Below are 18,576 nucleotides of genomic sequence, written 5' to 3'. Positions count from 1 at the left end.
TGTGATCACTATCTCAAATGCTCTCCCACTGACAGACCTGACATCTGACCAAGTTCATTTCCCAATACCAGATCAAGAATAGCCTCTCCTCTTGCGAGTTTACCTACATATTATGTCGGGAAACCTTCCTGAACACACCTAACAAACTCCACCCCAGCTAAACCCCTTCCTCTTGAGAGATGCCAATCAATATTTGGGAAATTAAAATCTCCCCCCATGACAACCCTGTTATTATTACACCTTTCCAGAATCTGTCTCCCTATCTGCTCCTCGATGCCCCTGTTACTATTGGGTGGTCTATAAAAAACACCCAATAGAGTTATTGACCCTTTCCTGTTTCTAACTTCTACTCACAGAGATTCAGTGGACAATCTCTCCATGACTTCCCCCTTTTCTGCAACCGTGACACTATCCCTGATTAGCAGTGCCATGCCCCCACCTCTTTTGCCTCCCTCTCTGCCCTTTCTGAAACATCTAAAGCCTGGCACTCTAAGTAACCATTCTTACCCCTGAGCTATCCAAGTCTCTGTAATGGCCACAACATCATAGCTCCAAGTACTGATCCATGCTCTAAGCTCATCTGCTTTGTTCATGATGCTTCTTGCATTAAAATAGACACATCTCAAACCATCGGTTTGAGCATATCCCTTCTCTATCACCTGCCTATCCTCCTTCTCACACTGTCTCCAATCTTTCTCTTTTTTGTGAGCCAACTGCCCCTTCCTTCGTCTCCTCAGTTCGGTCCCACCCTCCATCAATTCTAGTTTAAACTCTCCCCAATAGCCTTAGCAAACCTCCCTACCAGGATATGGCAAACTATCATCCACTTTTCTTTCCTGCATCCACAGTTGCCAAGTTGTCACTAAGCTTTGAACCTGCAAGAAAATATTATGATGAGCATATGGCATAGCAACACGACTGAGCACTGAGATCTTAGGATCCAAGCAGCACCAAGGATTCAGTATCAACTCATATTCTTTGGACTAGCTCCAATATATCAGCTCATGATCTGGTTTACCTACAACAGCTGTTTCTTGAGTCAAAGCACATCTTTAGTGCTGTTGGGACCAGTTGTAGGTACCTTGGACCTTGATCTCAGCAGCCCAGCCCACCATACTTTCCTGTGCCCAGACATGTTAGCCCTAAATTGATTTGCCTTCAATTTATTCCAACAAGAATATGACACTTCTTAGTTTAATTGTACGTAGCCACGTTCAAGTATATTCTGCATGTCATATAAACCAACATGATTATTTAGTTCCTCTGCTGTTTTTATAATTCAATCTTGCACTTTATGGCTTCTATAGTTATACCGTGGAGAGCATTCTGACAGGCTGCATCACTGTCTGGTATGGAGGGGCTACTGCACAGGACCGAAAGAAGCTGCGGAAGGTTGTAGTCAGCTCCACCTTGGGCACAAGCCTACGAAGAACCCAGGACATCCTTAGGAAGGGGGTGTCTCAGAAGGGCAGCATCCATTATTAAAGACCTCCGGCACCCAGGGCATGCCCTTTTCTCACTGTTACCATCAGGTAGGAGATACAGAAGCCTGAAGGCACACACTCAGTAATTCAGGAACAGCTTCTTCCCCTCTGCCATCCGATTCCTGAATGGACTTTGAAGCTTTGGACACCACCTCACTTTTTTAAAATATACACTATTTCTATTTTTGCACATTTTTAAATTATCTATTCAATACACGTAATTGATTTACTTGTTTATTATTATGTTTTATTTTATTTATTTTTTTCTCCCTCTCTGCTAGATTATGTATTGCATTGAACTGCTGCTGCTAAGTTAACAAATTTCACACTGGTGATAATAAACCTGATTCTGATTCTGACTAAACGTCCATGTAATACTCCCTGTATTTTTTTTGTTCTGTTTTACTTCAGTGGCATAATTTTTCGTAATTACTACTATCTCTTTTCTTTAATAATCCTTATAGATATAAGAAATACAATTTAAGCCAAAAGTAATTCAGCTGATCACTTGGAAGAGTGAAATTAGACTTGGCCCCCACTTGAAAATATTTAAATCCTGATACCTGCCTAGACTCTCTTTCTATATCCGTATTATATGATGGGCCTCAACTCTTCTCAATCAATCAAATGGCCAGACCTGAGACAAATCTTTATAATATCCTAACAATTACTCTGACATCCTTTGCCCAGGTTTCCAGACCTACAGACATCTCTGGTCACTTCCATTTCAGTCACCAATTACCTCGAACCGCATTTATAACAGCTTGGATTCCAACCCATCTACACCTCAAATTAATCTACTTTTCATCTTCAGACTTTCTTCTAAGTATTTATGGAGCAACAAGGGATACTTTTCAAAGTGTAAGTTAATATACAAGTGCAAAGTGTGGCTAATCTATTACCTTACAGATGCATAGCCTCTAACAATCATCTCCAGCTTTTCCCTTTTCCGAATTTGCATGTTTGGTTTGGGAGGATACCATATATTAAAATAATGATCACCGCACCTTTTGATCTACTCACTTCCACCAACACCATCATGTACAGCCTGCCTCACATTAGGCAGACTTCACAGTAGTCAACCCAAGGGACTGCCTAGGGGCAATGGTACAACACTACACTTTTAGTCTGCATAGGAATACATCCTTATTTAGCTTTTTAAGAATTTGCCTCAGAGAAACTGGTCTGCATTTGTTAGGACAGTATGGTTTTATAGCATGCAAATCTGTGGAGGAATCTCTAAACAGGATGATTTATGGATAGCTAGTGAAAATGGCAAACGTACCCAAACAAGCCGCAGCACCAACCATTGCATACAGGCCGGGTGTAACACAGTCTGCTCCAACATTACACCACTGGTTAAATATGAACCAGTCATGGTGGTGATAAGCCATCTGCTCCACTGCAACGCCCACTATTCTGCCAGCAATGGCACCAATAGCCATGCTCGGTATGAAGAGACCTGAAGGTACCTGCAAAGAAGAAAATAGCATGAACAGAAACCAATCGACAGATGCATCCTTTTAAAAGGAATTTTGTATTGTGCAATTCTATTTCTCTCTATATTCTCTTTCACACAAGACCATAAGACACAGGAATAAATTAAGCCATTCAGCTCATCGAGTTGGCTGCGCCATTCCATCATGGCTGATTTATTATCCCTCTCAACCCTATTCTCCTGCCTTCCCCTTGAAAACTTGGACTCCCTGACTAATCAAAAACTTATCAACCTCCGCTTTAAATAAACCCAAGGACTTGACCTTCACAGCCATCTGCAGCAATGAATTCCACAGATTCACCACCCTGTCTGAACAGCAGTCAATCAGAGATTGGGAGCAACAGGTGACTCACAGGTCAGCAAATGTGCATGAAAAAAATCAGTGCTTAATGTGAGTTTTGATGTTTGAACAGTGGCCAATCAGAGATAGGGAGCAAGATGTGACTCACATAGGCTGACAAGTGTGCATTAAAAAAGTATTGCTTCACAGGAGTTGCGGCGTTTGAATGACAGCCAATCAAAGATCAGGATTCATTGACAGAAGGCAAATAAAAATAGGACAGGAACAAGCAGAGTAGACAGGGTTAGAATAGAGATTTGAGGCTTTAGACCTTTCAAGGAGAGGCTTCAGCAAGGAGAGGCTTGAGTGTGAGAAGGTGAAAAGCTATAGGTAGTTTTTGTTTCAGTTTATTTATTGTTTCCTTCTTTATAATTTCAGTTGGAGCAGTAGGGACAGTTGAATGCTCCTCTTGTGGGATGTGTGAAGACAGGGAGACCTCCAGTTTCCCTGACAACTTCAGCCGCAAGGAGTGTATCCAGCTGCAGCTTCCAACAAACTACATTAAGGAGATAGAGCTGGAAGTGGATGGACTCTGGATTATTCAGGAGACTGAGGAGGTGATGGACAGGATATATAGAAACATAGTTACAGCCAAGATGCAGGACACAGGAAATTGGATGACAGTTGGGTGAAAGGGCAGTGCAGAGTACTCCTGTGGTCACTCCACCCACCCCTGCCCCCCAACAACAGGATACAGTTTGGAGAGGATAACCTAGCAGAGGAAAGTCATAGTGGTCATGTATCTGGCACTAAATCCGGCTCTGTGGCTCAGAAAGGAAGAGGGGGAGAAGAGACGGGCAGTGGTGATAGGGGTTTCACTAGTTAGGAGAATATAAAGGAGGTTCTGTGGACGAGAATGAGATTCTGGATGGTATGTAGCTTCCTGGGTGTCATGGTCTGGGACATCATGATTGAGTCCTCAGCATTCTTAAGTGGGAGGGTAAGCAGTCAGAGGTCATGGTCCATATAGGTACCAATGACATAGGTAGGAAGGGGGATGTTGTATGCCTGATGTTGTAGTGTGTGAAGGAACAGAAGTGGGTGCAGTTACTATTACAAGAGAGAAGGTGCTCAAAAAGCAGTAAGACATAAAGGTACATAAGTCACCTGGACCAGAGGAACTGCACTCTAGGGTTCTGAAAGAGGTAGCATCAGAGATTGTGGTGGCATTAGAAGTGACCTTACAAAAATCATTGGACTCTGGCATGATGCCAGAGGACTGGAAAATTGCAAATGTCACTCCATTTTTTAAGAAAGGAGGAAGGCAGCAGAAAGGAAATTATAGATCAGAGAGCCTGACCTCAGTGGTTGGGAAGAATCAATTGTTAAAGATGAGCTGATGGAGTACTTGGTGACACAGGACAAGATAGCACAAAGTCAGCATGGTTTTCTTCAGGGGAAATCCTGCCTGACGAACCTGTTAGAATTTTTAAGGAGATTACAAGTAGGATAGATAAAGGGGACTCAGTGGATGTTGTATATTTGGACTTTCAGAAGGCCTTTGACAAGGTGCCACACGAGGCTGCTTACCAGGAAAGTTACTAACATGGTTAGAGCACTGGCTGATTGGGAGGAGCCAGTGAGTAGGAATAAAAGGATCCTTTTCCGGTTGGCTGTCAATGACTAGTGGTGTTCAGCAGGGATTGATGTTGGGACCATTTCTTTTTATGCTGTATATATATGATTTAGATGATGGTATAGGTGGCTTTGTTGCCAAGTTTGCAGATAATACAATGATTGGTGGAGGGGCAGGTAGTGTTGAGGAAACAGGAAAGATGCAGAAGGACTTAGACAGATTAGGAGAATGGGCAAGAAAGTGGCAAATGAAATACAATGTTGGAAAATGCATGGTCATGCACTTTGGTAGTGGAAATAAATGTGCAGACTATTTTCTAAATGGGGAGAAAATCCAAAAATCTGAGATGCAGAGGAACTTGGGAGTCCTTGTGCAAAACACCCTAAAGGTTAACTTGCTAGCTGAGTCAGTGGCGAGGAAGGCAAATGCAATGTTAGCATTCATTTCAAGATGTCTAGAATACAAGAGCAAGGATGTGATGCTGATGCTTTATAAAGCACTGGTGAGGCCTCACCTTGAGTATTGTGAACAGTTTTGGGCCCTTCATCTTAGAAAAGATGTGCTGGTATTGGAGAGGGTCCAGAGGAGGTTCACAAGGATGATTCCAGGAAGGAAAGGGTTATCATATGAGGAACATTTGATGGCTCTGGGTCTGTACTTACTGGAGTTCAGAAGGATGAGGGGGGATTTCATTGAAACCTTTTGAATGTTGAAAGGCCTAGAGAGAGTAGATGTGGAAAGGATGTTTCCCATGGTGGGAGAGTCTAGGACAAGAGGGCAAAGCCTCAGGATAGAGGGTGTCCTTTCAAAACAGAGTTGCAGAGAAATTTCTTTAGGCAAAGGGTGGTGAATTTGTGGAATTTGTTGCCACATGCAGCTGTGGAGGCCAGGTCGTTGGGTGTATTTAAGGCAGAGATTGATAGGTTCTTGATTGGACATGGCATCAAAGGCTATGGGGAGAAGGTCAGGAACTGGGATTGAGGAGGAGATTTGAAAAAAAAAAAGGATCAGACATGATTGAATGGCAGAGCAGACTCGATGGGCCAGATGGCCTAATTCTGCTCTTATGTCTTATGGGATGAGGTTCTGCAAAATGACTACAGAGAGTTAGGTGCTAAGTTATAGGGCAGGACCTCCAGGGTTGCAAGCCAAGGTTTGCTACCCGTTCCATGTCTAGTGAGGCCAGGACTAGGAAGATTATACAGTTTAACACATGGCTAAGGAGTTGGTGTAGGAGGGTGGGCTTCAAGTTTTTGGATCATTCGGCTCTCTTCCAGGGAAGGTGGGATCTGTACAGAAGAGATCACTTGTACCTAAACTGAGGTGGACTAATATCCCAGCAGGAAGGTTTGGTAGTACTTCATGTGTGGGTGGGGTGGGGGGGGGGGAGTGTTTAAACTATAGTTGCAGGGAGTTGGGAACCAGAGTGCCAGAATAGATCATGGACTGCTGTGGCGACAGATGTTGTAAAGACCTCAGACAAAAATCAGGAATCAAAAGGTTGATGATGGCGGGACTAATATTGAGTTGCCTATATTTCAATGCAAGAAGTATTATAGGAAAGGCAGATGAGCTCAAGGTATGGATCAATGCATGAAATTCCGATATTGTAGCTATTAGTGAGACTTGGGACAGGACAGGCAGTTCAGTGTTCTGGGATTCTGTTGCTTTAGTCATGATAGAGCAGGAGGGATTAAAGGGGGAGGGGCGGCATTACTATTCGGGGAAAATGTCACAGCGGTGCTCAGTCAGGACAGACTGGCAAACTCATCTAGTGAGCCTTTATGGGTGGAATTGAAGAATAAGAATGGTATGACCACATTAATAAGGCGATATCAGAGACCACACAACAGTCCGAGGGATTTAGAGGAATAAATTTGCAGATTGCAGACTGTCGCAAAAAACGTAAGGTTGTGATAGTAGGTGATTTTAACTTTCCACATATTGACTGGGACTCCTATACTGTAAAAGGACTAAATAGGATCGTTAGTCAAATCTGTTCAGGAAAGTTTCCTTAATCAGTACACTGAAGTCTCAATGAGAGAGTGTGTGATCCTATTAGGGAATGAGACAGGGTAGGTGTATAAGAGAACACTTTGCATCTAGTGATCATAATGACATTAGCTTCAAGGTAATTAAGGAAAAGGATAGATCTGGTCCTCGGGTTAAGATTAAAAATTCGAGAAAGGTCAATTTTGATACTGTTAGAAAGGATCTGGCAAGTGTAGACTGGGACAGGCTGTTTTCTAGCAAAGGAGTACTTGGTAAGTGGGATGCCTTCAAAAGTGAAATTTTGAGAGTACTAAGTTTGCATGTGCCTGTCAGGATAAAGGCAAGGATAACAGGATTAGCGAACCCCTTGGTTTTCAAGAGACGTTGAGGCCCTGGTTAAGAAAAAAAAAGAGATGCATAGCAGTTTATAGGCAAACAGGACTAAATGAGATACTCGAGGAGCATAAGAAATGCAAGAGAACACTTAAAAAGGAAATCAGGAGGGCTGAAAGACATGAGGTTGCTCTAGCATACATGGTGAAGGAGAATTCTACTGAATTCTACAGATATTTTAAGAGCAAAAGGATTGCAAGGGACAAAATTGGTCCTTTGGAAGATCAGAATGATAATCCATGTGTGGGGCCAAAAGAAATACTGGCGATCTTAAATAAACTTATTGCATTTCTATTTACTTGGGAGACTGACGCAGTGTCTATAGAAGTGAGGCAAAGAAGCATTAGCTTCATGGACTCTATTAAGATTACAGAGAAGGAGGTGTTTGCTACCTTGAGGCAAATTAGGGTGGATAAATCCCCAGTGCCTGACAAGGTGCCTTCTCGGATCCTGTGGAGAAACAAGTGCAAAAATTGCCGGGGCCCTAGCAGAGATATTTAAACCATTCTTAGTGACAGGTGAGGTACTGGAGGATTCAAGAATGAGTAATGTTGTTCTGGTGTTTAAGAAAGGCTCTAAGAATAAACCAGGAAATTATAGGCCAGTGAGCCTGACATCATTAGTGACAAAGTTTTGGGAAGGCATTCAATGAGACCAGATATTTGTGTACTTGGATAGATAGAGACTGTTTAGGGATAGTCAGCATGGCTTCATGCATGATAGGTTGTGTCTAACCAATCTTACAGCGTTTTTTGAGGAACTTACCAAGAAAATTGATGAAGGCAAGGCAGCATTTACATGGACTCCAGCAAGGCATTTGACAAGGTCTCACAAGAAAGGTTCGTCAACAAGGTTCAGTTTCTTAGCATTCAAGATGAGGTAGCAAATTGGATGAGACATTGGCTTTGCAGGAGAAGCCAGTGAGTGGTAGCAGATGATTGCCTCCCTAACAGGAGGCCTGTGACTAGTGGAGTGCCCCAGAGACTGGTGCTGTATCTGTTGTTGCTTGTCATCTGTATCAACAATCTAGATGATAATGTGGTTAACTGGAACAACAAATTTGCAGATGGCACCAAGACTGGGGGTGTAGTGGATAGCGAGAAAGACTATCAAAGCTTGCAGTGGGATCTGCACCAGCCGGAAAAATAGGCTGAAAAATGGAGGATGGAATTTAATGCAGACACATATGAGGTGTGCACTTTGGGAGGACCAACCAAGGTAGGTCTTACACAGTGAGAGGTAGAGTACGAAGGAACACTGTAGAACAAAGGGATCTGGGTAACAGGTCCATGATTAATTGAAAAAGGCATCACAGGTAGATAGGAACATAAAGAAAGCATTTGGCATTTTGGCCTCCATAAATCAAAGTATTGAGAACAGGAGGGGATTTTATGTTGAAGTTGTAAAACATGCTGTGGAGGCTAGTTTTGGCCACCAACCAACAGGAAATATGTAAATAAGATTGAAAGAGTAAGAGAAAATTTACAAGGATATTGCCAGAACTAGAGGACCTGAGTTATATGGAAAGATTTAATAACTTAGAGCTTTATTCCCTAGAATGTATTAGGTAAAGGGGAGATTTGATAGAGGTATACAAAATTATGAAGGGTGTAGACAGAGTAAATGAAAGCAGGCTTTTGCCACTGAGGTTGGGTGAGACTACAACTGGAGGTCATGGGTTAAAGATGAAAAGTAAAATGTTTAAGGGGAACACGAGAGGAAACGTCTTCACTCAGAGGGTGGTGAGAGTTTGGAACGCGCTGCCAGCACAAGGGGTGGATATGATTGTGATTTCAACACTAAGAGAAATGTGGATAGGTACTTGGATAGGAAGCATATGGCGGGCTATGGTCCAGGTGAGTGTCAATGGGACTAGTGTCTGGGTGAGTGGTTCAGCACAGACTAAATGGACCAATGTTTTCTATGACTCAACAACTCTGGCTAAAGAAATTCCTCCTCATCTCTGTTCTAAAGGGACACCCTTCTTTTCTAAGGCTGTGCTCCCTGGTCCTAGGCTCTTCCACTATTGGAAACATACTTTCCACATCCACTCTTTCTAGGCCTTTCAATATTTGAGAGTTTCAGTGAGATCCCCCCACCCCCATTCTTCTAAAGTCCAGCACATACAGGCCTAGAGCCACCAAGCACTGCCTATACATTAACCTTTTCATTCCCTATCCTCAAAGTCACTACAGCTCACACCCTCCTGTGGTTTTTAAAGCACATTTAAAATTCCTCCCTTACCTCCGGAAAAAAAAACCAGCAGGTGTTCAACACTTACAACATATTAGGAGATGAAAATGGCCCTCAAAAACTGTTGATTATTTTTCATGGACAAACACAGTGGGTCAGAGTTAAAGATGCTCTTTTATTTCTGGTGACCAGTCCCTTTGAAACAGGGAAGAATGAAAAGTATTCAGCTTGAAGTTGCAGAGTGACTCCTGACCTGTGTCTTGTAGGGAACAGGTAGGGAAGCACAAGGCAACAGTCTTGTCGGAACAGGCAGAGAGGAGCATGAAGCATGATACTTCACAGTAGAAGAGAGCAAATAGAGGAGCGCAAGGCGCAAGGATTTGGAGAAGAGAGTGAGTAAACAGGAGCACTTAGTCTGAGATCTTGGAGCAGATGAGAGCTGGTAGAGGAATGTGAGGCATGAGACTTAGAGGCAGAAAAGAAATTGGAAAATTTGGTCACAGGCACCTGCTCGGTCTACATTTAAAAAAAACTCACATAATTAAGCAAATTAATTAAACAAACATCAACTTTGCCTCCAACATCTACCTTGCCCTTAAATTCACTTGGTCCATTTCTGACATCTCTCCCTCCTTTCTCAATTTCTGTCTTCACCTCTGGAGACCAACTTGAATAAACCTACCGATTCCCAATGCTATCTTGCCTATACCTCTTCCCACCTGGTCTCCTGTAAAAATGCTATTCCCATTTCTCAGTTCCTCTGTCTCCACCACATCTGTTCTCAGGTTGAGGCTTTCCTTTCCAGGACATCAGAAATGTACTCCATCTTCAAAAGGGATGGTCTTCCTTCCCCTCCCAATGATGCTGCCCTCACCTGCATCTCCTCCATTTCCCAGACATCCATGCTCACCCCATCTTCCCATTGCCTTATCAGTGACAGACTTCTTCTCGCTCCTATGTATCATCCTGTGAACATCCGCATCCACATCATTCCTACCACCAAACACATCTTTACAACACCCCCACCCCACTCTCTGATTTTTGTAAGGATCACTCCCTCTGTGATTCCCTTGTCCATTCATACCTCCCCACAAGTCCTCCCAGCACTTATCCCTGCAAGTGGACAAAGTGCTTAACCTCCTCCCTCATCTCTACTCAGGAACCCAAACAGTCCTTCTAGGTGAGGCATCAATTCACCTGCAAATCTGCTGGGGTCATCTACTGTATCCGGTGGTCCTGATGTGGCATCAGCTACACTGGTGAGACCCATCATAAACTGGGGGGGGGGGGGGGGGGGGGAGTTGCTTCATCAAGTACCTCCACTCCATCTGCCAAAAGTAGAACTTTCCAGTGTTCCAACATTTAATTCAGATTATCATTCCGACATGTCAGTCCATGGCCTCCTCTTGTGCCACAATGATGCCACCCTCAAGGTGAAATAGCAACACTTTATATTCTGTCTTGGTAGCCTCCAACCTGATGGCATGAATATCCATTTCTCCTTCTGGTAAAAAATAATTCCCTCCTCCTCTCTCTTGTTCTATTCCCCACTCTGGCCTCTTAACTCTTCTCACCCGCATCTCACCTCCCCCTGATGTCCCTCCTCCTTCCCCTTCTCCTCTGGTCCACTCTCCTTTCTTATCAGATTCCTTCATCTCTAGCCTTTTACCTTTTCCACCCACCTGGCTTTACCTATTACCTTCTAGCTATTCTTCTTCCCCTCCCTCCACCTTTTTATTCTTGCGTCGTCCTCCTTCCTCTCCAGACCTAAAGAAGGGTCTTGGCCTGAATCCTCAACTGTTTATGTTTATTTCCATGGATGCTAATTTAAGACCATAAGACAGAATTAGCCCATCTGGTCCATTAAATCTGCTCTGCCATTCAATCATGGCTGATCTTTTTTTTCTTCCTTCTCAACCCCAGTTCCCGGTTTGATGGTCCAATCAATGGTCCAATCAAGAACCTATTATTCTCTGCCTTAAATACACCCAACAACTTGACCTCTACACTGCATGTGGCAACAAATTCCACAAATTCACCACCCTTTGGCTAAAGAAATTTCTCCACATCTGTTTTGAAAGGGCGCCCCTCTATCCCGAGGCTGTATCCTCTTGTCCTAGACTCTACCACCATGGGAAACATTCTTTCCACATTTACTCTGTCTAGACCTTTCAACATTCGAAAGGTTACAATGAGATCCCCCCTCATCCTTCTGAATTCCAGTGAGTACAGACCCAGAGCCATCAGACGTTCCTCGTATGATTATGCTTTCATTCCTGGAATCATCCCTGTGAACCTCCTCTGGACCGTCTTCAATACCAGTACATATTTTCTAAGATGAGGGGCCCAAAACTGTTCACTATACTCAAGGTGAGGCCTCACCAGTGCTTTATAAAGCCTCAGCATCACATCCTTGCTCTTGTACTCTAGACCTCTCGAAATGAATGCTAAGATGGCATTTGCCTTCATCACCATTGACTCAACCTGCAAGTTAACTTTTAGGGTGTTCTGCACAAGGACTCCCAAGTGCATCACAGAATTTTGGATCTTTTCCCCCGTTTAGGAAATAGTCCGCACATTTATTTCTATTACCAAAGTGCATGACCATGCATTTTCCAACATTGTATTTCATTTGCCACTTTCTTGTCCATTCTCCTAATCTAAGTCCTTCTGCATCCTACCCATTTCCTCAACACTACTTGTCCCTCCACCAATCTTCATATCATCTGCAAACTTGGCAACAAAGCCAAGTTTGGATTCCATTATCTAAATCATTTATATACAGCATAAAAAGAAATGGTCATAACACTGACCCCTGCAGAACACCACCAGTCACTGGCAGCCAACCAGAAAAGGATCCTTTTATTCCCACTCACTACCTCCTACCAATCCAGCCAATACTCTAACCATGTTAGTAACTTTCCAGTAATACCATGGGCTCTTAATTTGGTAAGCAGCCTCATGTGTAGCACCTTATCAAAGGCCTTCTGAAAGTCCAAATATACAACATCCACTGCATCCCCTTTATCTATCCTACTTGTAATCTCCTCACAGAATTCCAACAGGTTCATCAGGCAGGATTTCCCCTGAAGGAAACCATGCTGACTTTGTACTACCTTGTCCTGTGTCCCCCAAGTACTCCATCACCTCATCCTTAACAACTGACTCTAACATGTTCCTAACCACTGAGGTCAGGCTAACTGGTCTATAATTTCCTTTCTGCTGCCTTCCTCCTTTCTTAAAAGATGGAGTGACATTTGCAATTTTCCAGTCCTCTGGCACCATGCCATAGTCCAATGATTTTTGAAAGATCATTTCTAATGCCACAATCTCTAACCCTAGGGTGCAGTTCATCTGGTCCACGTGACTTATGTACCTTTAGGTCTTTCAGTTTTTTGAGCACCTTCTCTCTTCTAATAGTAACTGCACCCACTTCTCTTCCTTCACACACTACAACAGCAGGCATATTGTTAGTGTCTTCCACAGTGAAGACTGATGCAAGATACTCATTTAGTTCATCAGCCACCTCCTTGTCCCCTGTTATTATTTCTCCTGCCTCATTTTCTAGCGGTCCTATATCCACTCTCATTTCTCTTCTATTTTTAACATATATGAAAAAACTTCTATCCACTTTGATATTATTTGCTAGCTTGCTTTCATATTTCATCTTTTCCCCTCTAATGATTTTTTTTAGTTGCTTTCTGTAGGTTTTTAAAAACTTCCCAATCCTCTATTTTTCCACTAATTTTTTGCTTCGTTATATACTTTGTATGTTATGTTGTATATTCAACTTTTCCCTATAACTCTCGTGCTCATATGCCAGCAACATCCTTGTAAACTTTCTCTGCAATCTTTCAAGCTTATTAATAACCTTCCTGAAGGTAGGTGTCCGAGAACAACATGCAATACTCTAAATTCAGCCCCACCAACATCTCACCACTCTTTTACCTCAGTTCTATACCCTATGTCTGTCTCCAAAGTAAATACAGATGCAAAAATTCCACTAAGAATGACTCATCACATCCAGCTTCATGCATAAATAATCATACCGACTGTCACGTGGACCAATTCTGCCCTTTATTATTGATTTGGTCTTAATATACTTCTGGAAACTTTAGGGATTCTCTTTCGCCTTGTCTGCTTGAGCAACCTCTTTTAGCCCTCCTGATTTCTCTCTTAAGTCTCCTGTGAATATCTGAACATTGTATCTAATTTGAAAATAAAACATTTGTTACCTTAATTCCAAATGTGAAAATGGTCATAATAATTTTGAATATTAGTGCCAGTGCCAGTTTCCCAATGGCATCATAAACTCCTTGACCGGCAGGTCGATCGGGGATGTCATCCAACAGCTTACTGACGTTTGCATCAGTCTGGTAATCACAAAGTGGTGAAGATTCTAGAGGCCCACAGTCCGTGAAAAGCTCTTTAATCAACTCACTAGTGTTCTTCCTTGTGTACTGATTAGGAAAGGCGACCACAGCAGTGATGACGGTCACTGTAATGACTTCGAGGACAGGAAACTTTCCAAACTTTGTGGTCTTCCGGCGTCTGCACCATGCAATATTAGCACGGATGAAGAAGGCTCCCCAGAGTCCGCCGAATACACCCAGGAGGATAAAAGGAATCAATTCAAATAAGTACCAAGGAGTGTGATACTCCACGTAAAAGAGGACCAGGCGGCTGTTTCCAAATGGATTAATGGAACGCAAGATAAAGGCTGCCACTAATGCAGCAAAAAACGATCTCCAGAGAGTCTTCAAGGGAAAATAGTAGCTAACCTGGAAGAAAAGGATTTTATTTCAAACAGTGTATAAAAAGAAAAACATATTCATCTTTCAAAAGTTTTTCCAATACAAAATTTACATACAGTACACTCGTCAAGAGAAACTGGCCAACCCACTTCAGAATTGATAATAAAGAAGAAAATAGATGTATTCAAATGCCTTTCAATGCAAATAAATGTACAGTGGATTCCAGTTAACTAGCCATCTGTTAATCAGGGTAGCCACTTATTTGAGACATTCTTAAAGAACAAAAACTAATCAAGAAAATAGCCAGGGTTCCCTTTGTTTATTTGGGAAACTGTGCCGCTTAATTAGGACAAGAGACTGTTGCCAAGCAGTTTCTAACTAGCACCAGTCATGTGCACGTCGTGTGGCTGTTAGACACTTCACCCTGCTTAGAGTGGGTAGTTTGTAAAGACTATCACTCATACATGCGTGTTCAGAAACAGTGATTTATGTCAGCTGGCGAGTAATAAGCAGCAAGACAATTCAGAACTCCCTGTTTTTCTCACTCTGGTTAAGCATTCAGGCTTTAGATGCCAGAACCAGCTGGGAGTGAAAATGAAATGATTTCACTCCTTCAGCAAATTAGGAACTATGAAGAATTTGAAGGTATTAACAGTCATCTTGTATGTTATAATGAAAATGAGGATTTGGCAGATGTGATTGTCAAAAGCATTGTATGAAGGCAGTCCACTGTCAGCTCTAAGTGTATGCACTGACTTTGTTCATTTACAGTCAATCAAAGGAATTGGATTCATTCCTCCGTCAATAACTATGAGGAACTAATAATCAGTTTTATAGTACTGTAGTAGCTTCAGTAGTGTTCTACTTTGCCTGTACTTCATTTAAATACATATGTAAATTGTTACTCAGTTAAACAGTAGTTTGTTTTTTCTATACCTTTTTACCTATTTCCATGGAATTTCAGCTAACTGGGGCTGCTGCTCAATTAGGCCAAAATGTACCTGTCCTGACCTATCCCAATTAACCAGAATCCACTGTATTTGTCTGGAAACGAATACTTGGCAGGACATAAATGTTCGTTTGCTGATTTTTAATGAGATAAGACAAACTAATCTCAAGAAAATTAAGGACAGCAAATGATCAGTTTCCCCATCAAACATATGAACCATTTGTCTTTCCTTGCCAGTAGTTTTCCATGGTTCTTTAAAAATAGCTGACAGTGGCGGGGGCGAGGGGGGAGGGGTAAGTAGCAATAAGCTCCCACTATCTATTAAATGCTCCCAAAGGCCTGTATCTCAAATAGCCTCTGACAAACAAGTCCAGTAGAACCATTTCCATTGACAGGAGAAGGGGCAAAGGCGGGTTTCTGGTGCCTTAAAGCTAGTCACTTTGGGCAGATGGTGCTCACCAGGTGTTGTTGGCAGCTCATCTGGAAAGAAAACCCTGATCTTAAACCTGCATTGCCTTGCAGCTATACTCACTCATAGGGAAGACTTTGGGAATAAACCGGAGGAAACATATCTGGAGCTGGGATCTCCAAGGCTAACTGGCAACTCCTGTGATGCTGCAGGTGCCCAACTGTATGGGCCTCTGCCATTCCTTTGGATTTATCAGCTGTGTGGAGGGGGGGAGCCTGCTCCATAGTCAGTAGCTTGTTCTCCATTTCATACTGCCCTGGCCTGCATATCATACAGACAGATTGGTCACAACATCCATGATTGACCATGACCAACAGAGGCAATCAGACATTTTTCCATATATTTATTTAGTTTGGAATGAAGATATCTATGGACAGGCTAAAACTTATTGGCCTTCCCTGATAGACCTCGGAAAGGCAGCGGTGAGCCACTCAGTACACTGCTGAGTGCTCTGTTAATAAAGGAGTTCTTAGATTTAGACCATGCAGCAATGCAGCTACAATGGCACATTTCAAAAGGAAGACAGTGCGTGCCCTGAAGTGGTTCCACTGAGCTCAAGACGTTGTGGCACCAGCAATAGCATAGGAAGGTGCTTTTGGATTAGTCTGAGTGAGGAACTGGTACATTTTACAAGTGGCCAAACTACAGCTAGCAACTACCAGTCATGGAGGGAATGAATGTTTAGAGCACTGCTGGGCTACCAATCAACCATGCGGCTTTGTTCTGGGCGGTTTTGAACTTGAGTGTTTTTGAAATCATTCTGAGATATGTCATGCTCTTTACTTGCCTCCTGTGGAAAGGCTTTGAAGGTCAAGAGGTAAGTCACTTATCATACATACACATACAGACTGGTGGGGGACTCCATGATGGTGATCTTATTGAATGTCAAAGAAAAAATTGGTCAGACTACCTTTTATAGTACTCTTAAACTTCCCACTTTATCAGTCGACACTTGAATGATGCCTTGTTATTGCTGCTTGCAGATATACGTAACTACTTCATTTGGTGAACAATTGCAAATGTAATTAAATACCATGCAATCAACTCCATTTCTGCTGGAACGAAAGTCACTGATGAAGTAAGTAAAGAGGGATAGGCCAAGGACACTCCCCAGAGGAACGCCTGCAGTGAAGTGCTGGGGCTGAGGTGACTCACATCCATGAACCATAACCACCTTCCTCTGTGCTGGGTATAACTGCAGTCACTGAATTATTTCCTCATCGACTTATTTGATACTGCACTCAGTCACATGCCAAGTGTAGTCACTCTCACCTGGACTTTGCTTTCTCTGTCCACATTTAGACTAAGGTTGTGATGACGTCTGGAACACAATGTTCCTGGCAAAAATGAAAAATGTTTCCTCAAAAAAGTTCCCAGGGCTTTTGTTTTATTCTGGTTGCCCTCCTAGTATCTGTTCTGTTTCTGCTTTTTTATTCTTCTTTTCACATATTACATTGGATCGCAGAAGTAGATGGGTGGGCATTTAACCCTTCTGCTTCTGAGATCCATTCAATGAGAAGATAGATGATTTGTGAGCAAGCTTCATACATCTCCCTTTATCTCATGACTCTCAACCTGATTAACTAAAACAATCTTAATGATTAGCCCAAGCACCAACTGCTTGTGCAAAAGTGAATCAAGCTTTCAGCATCCGTTACAAGTTCCTCAACTTGAAAGGCTTGGAGCTAAGTTGTAAACTATGATCCACTAGTGGAAGACTCAGCCACCAGTAGAAAAAAAGTCATCTCATCTCTTCTTTCAATTGTCATCTTGGATTAGATTGCTGTCCTTGGCACCTGTTGGAAACCACTATTTTTAATAACCCTTTTTATAAGATTTGTACGTTTTAACAAACATGTATTTTTCACCATATGTGGTGGTTCTTGCCCAATCACTGGCAGCTAAACTAACGGTTTATCACCGTTCTCATTGGCTAAGTATTAGCACATTACCCATGTGATTTAACTGTTTTAACTGTGCAGTCTTTTAGCTAATTTATTCCTATCTAAGGAATTTTCCTCATCGTATTATAAATGTGATGGATTTTCAGAGGCTTCTTTTCTATCTTTTGTCTTTGCATCCATTCATCTCCCAGCATCATTTCTCAGCTCTTTGTATGTTTGTTTGTACTTTAAAATAAACTGAAATCTTAGAATCAGGACTACTCATCATTATTGACTCCCAGAAAAACCCTAAGGATCAGAAAATAAACAGAGATCCAACACAACTAAGAATGGTCTGAGTAAATGTATGCTGCACTTTTTCTCAAGACCAATATATATTTACAGAAGTGTTTTTTATATAAAAGCGTATCCAAACGTAAATCGAAAATTGTAAAGCCACAAATGAACTTCATCACCACATTGTATTTCATTATACATAAGGCCTGCATTTCATTGGCCTTTTTGATCTTTTCCTATGGTCGTCCATCACATTTTAATGACCTATGCACATTAACTCTTTAGAGCTCCAACAGATCTAGCTTTACACTATTTAGAACCTATACTGATCTCTCCTTTTTACAACCTTAACTGATGGCCTGGTATTTAATTACTTTGAAATCTATTTTCCATAGTTTTTCTCAGCCATCCAATCTCTTAAAATGCTATAATTTAATTCTTCCCTCTATCAGGCTTTTTGTCCAACCCATCAAGGTTGTCTACACGCACAGCTGAGGTCTTAAGACGGATTCCAATACAACACTGTGAATCACATCCGGCCATTATCACAACTGCCTTCTGCTGCTTGTATAATTTCCTAATTTAGTAATTTGCTTTCAATTCAATGACCCTCAGAGTGAGTCACTAAGGAGAGGCCTTCCTGATTATATCAAGCAAGTCCATTAAAAAAAACCATCAAAAGACATTAGCCAGTCTACTTCTATAGTCACCAACTCAAAATCATCCAGTTTTAGGCTTATGAGGCACA

The 18,576-nt window shown here is 42.1% G+C and overlaps 1 protein-coding gene across 7 annotated transcripts in view; it reads right to left on the bottom strand.

Annotated features, from left to right (window-relative positions):
• Positions 1–18,576, bottom strand: part of clcn3 (chloride channel 3) — a 238,113-nt gene that overhangs the window by 38,360 nt on the left and 181,177 nt on the right. For all 7 annotated transcript variants that reach the window (XM_072257638.1, XM_072257643.1, XM_072257640.1 and 4 more), the window contains 2 exons: positions 13,712–14,257; positions 2,770–2,956 (listed from right to left, as the gene is read on the bottom strand). In XM_072257638.1, the coding sequence (XP_072113739.1) occupies positions 2,770–2,956; positions 13,712–14,257 (733 nt within the window). The remainder of the gene's footprint in view (positions 1–2,769; positions 2,957–13,711; positions 14,258–18,576) is intronic.

This window comes from Mobula birostris, chromosome 5, assembly GCF_030028105.1.
Source record: "Mobula birostris isolate sMobBir1 chromosome 5, sMobBir1.hap1, whole genome shotgun sequence".
Taxonomy (NCBI): Eukaryota; Metazoa; Chordata; class Chondrichthyes; order Myliobatiformes; family Myliobatidae; genus Mobula; species Mobula birostris.
The sequence above is the reverse complement of the archived record's forward strand: the minus strand, read 5'-3'. Positions and strand labels throughout refer to the sequence as shown.